Source organism: Otolemur garnettii, unplaced genomic scaffold (assembly GCF_000181295.1).
Source record: "Otolemur garnettii isolate 467f Iridium unplaced genomic scaffold, OtoGar3 scaffold00171, whole genome shotgun sequence".
In the NCBI taxonomy this organism is placed as follows: domain Eukaryota; kingdom Metazoa; phylum Chordata; class Mammalia; order Primates; family Galagidae; genus Otolemur; species Otolemur garnettii.
Window position 1 is genome coordinate 2,790,970 of NW_003852566.1, and position 2,019 is coordinate 2,792,988.

At 48.6% G+C, this 2,019-nt stretch overlaps 1 protein-coding gene across 3 annotated transcripts in view; it reads right to left on the reverse strand.

The window, feature by feature from the left end:
• CRMP1 (collapsin response mediator protein 1) overlaps nucleotides 1-2,019 on the reverse strand; it is a 100,477-nt gene that overhangs the window by 42,811 nt on the left and 55,647 nt on the right. For all 3 annotated transcript variants that reach the window (XM_003800192.2, XM_012811638.2, XM_003800193.2), the window contains exon 7: nucleotides 539-607. In XM_003800192.2, the coding sequence (XP_003800240.1) occupies nucleotides 539-607 (69 nt within the window). The remainder of the gene's footprint in view (nucleotides 1-538; nucleotides 608-2,019) is intronic.

The following is a 2,019-nucleotide window of genomic DNA, read 5'->3' on the forward strand; positions in this document are numbered from 1 at the left end:
ACACAGACACGCACATCAACGTACCTGCGTACACACACACACACAGACATGCACCGACACGCACATCAATGTACCCGTGTACACATACACACACAGACATGCACATCAACGTACCCGTGTGCACACGCACACACACATTAACACACAGACACACACACCAACATACCCGCGTGCACACGCACACACACATTAACACACAGACATGCACACACTGCCCCCACCCAGAGACCATCCATTCTCATGTCCTGGGAACACAATGGGCAGGGGCACTTGTTTCCAGGGTACTGAATGTGAGGCATGTGGCTCCACTGTCCCATCCTGGGCTGTTTGGACACAGAAGTGGGGCTTGGAGTAAATTCCTAGGGCCCTAGGGGAGCTGCTTTCCAGCTTCTCTGAGTGACCTATAGCCCTGAGACTCCCAGGGAAGGCCAGATGAGGTGGGACTCACTACAGACAGAATGTGAGGGACCCAGCTGAACAGCATTGCAGTGAGCACCCAGAAATGCCAGAGTCACACCCTAGTGGGGGAAGTCTTTACCTCTTCAGGTCTGCTCAGGGCATGGCCCTCAGGACCTGTGACGCCCATCTCTAAGATCCGCTTCTGTTCCTATAAAACAAGAACCAAACACAGAGAGACCACAGAATGTCAGAGCTGGGAGAAGCTCCCCGCCAGCACCCTGCCCACAGGGAGGAGGCAGCTGAGGCCCGGAGGTGGGTGGCTTGCACAGGGTCTCACTGGGTGCTGGGGGCAGCGAGCCAGGGTCCCTCCTCCACACTCGTCCTCCTTTCTCTTGTAGCCCAGCATGTCTACACCTGCATTTACATTGGGTTCAGTCTCCTCAGATCAATGCAAGGAAGTAGACTTATAAAATGAGCTTTGAAGCTCGCCCACCACTGTCCCTTCTCCGAGCCTCCCCAAGGGGCTCTCTCTGGGAAGAAACATGGCATCTGGGTACTACATGGTACTGACATCAAAGAGCCCTACACGTGGTGTCCAGATCCAGGACAGGCCATCTCTGTGACTCTGGGCAAGCTGATCAAGCTGCCTGAGCCATGGGGGTCAGAGTGCTTATGTCACAGAGTTCCTACAATGGACAGATGAGGCAGCACATATAAAAGGCTCAGCACAATGCCCAAGCCCAGTAAGCGTGCATTAACTGGCAACCGGCTCTCAGACCTCTGCCACTGAGGCCTCTTCCTGGTATCTGTCTTTCTGGCAGGAAATCACTACCTCAAACCTATCATGTAACTTTGAAATGGTTCCCTGAGCTGATGGCCCAGATTCCAATCCATATGCTCCATAGTTACCCCACCCCAGGAATGCTTTAATTTCTTTTTCTTTTACATTGCCCAGATGCCAGGCCTGCTGATGCTAATTTTAACTTTTCCAATTTCTTTGTCATCATTCTTGGACACAACCCTACTATAAACCTCAGGCTTTATCAACCATGAAAAAAAAATATAATTTCAATTGTGTATCTATGGTTACTGAGCTTGAATTTATTATAATGACATAAACTGGATTCAAAATCTAGCAGCTGGAGTGGATTTAAGTAAATGATGGAATAATTTCAGCTACTGGAGATGGTGTTTACAGAGCACTTTTAGAAACTGTTTACAAAAAGATTTTATTATACAGAGAAATCCCTCTGCAAAATTGTTTAAATGTCAGCTACTATTTCTGTAAGGACGAAGGGAGGGAAGCAGAGAGGGAGGGAAGCTAAGGGATGGGATAAAGAGGAAAAGCCGAGACGTGCAGGATGTCCAGTTGGAGATAACGGGCTGAGAACATCCGTTATTTTTGTTCCCTTTGGAAACCCCACTAAAGCAACAGAAAAAGATGCACAAGAAGAAAATGCAGAGAAGACAATAGGAACAATTTTTTTTTTTTTTTTGAGACAGAGTTTCACTTTGTCACCCTCGGTAGAGTGCCACGGCATTACAGCTCACAGCAACCTCAAACTCTTGGGCTTAAGCGATTGTCTAGTCTCAACCTCCTGAGTAGCTGGGACTACAGGC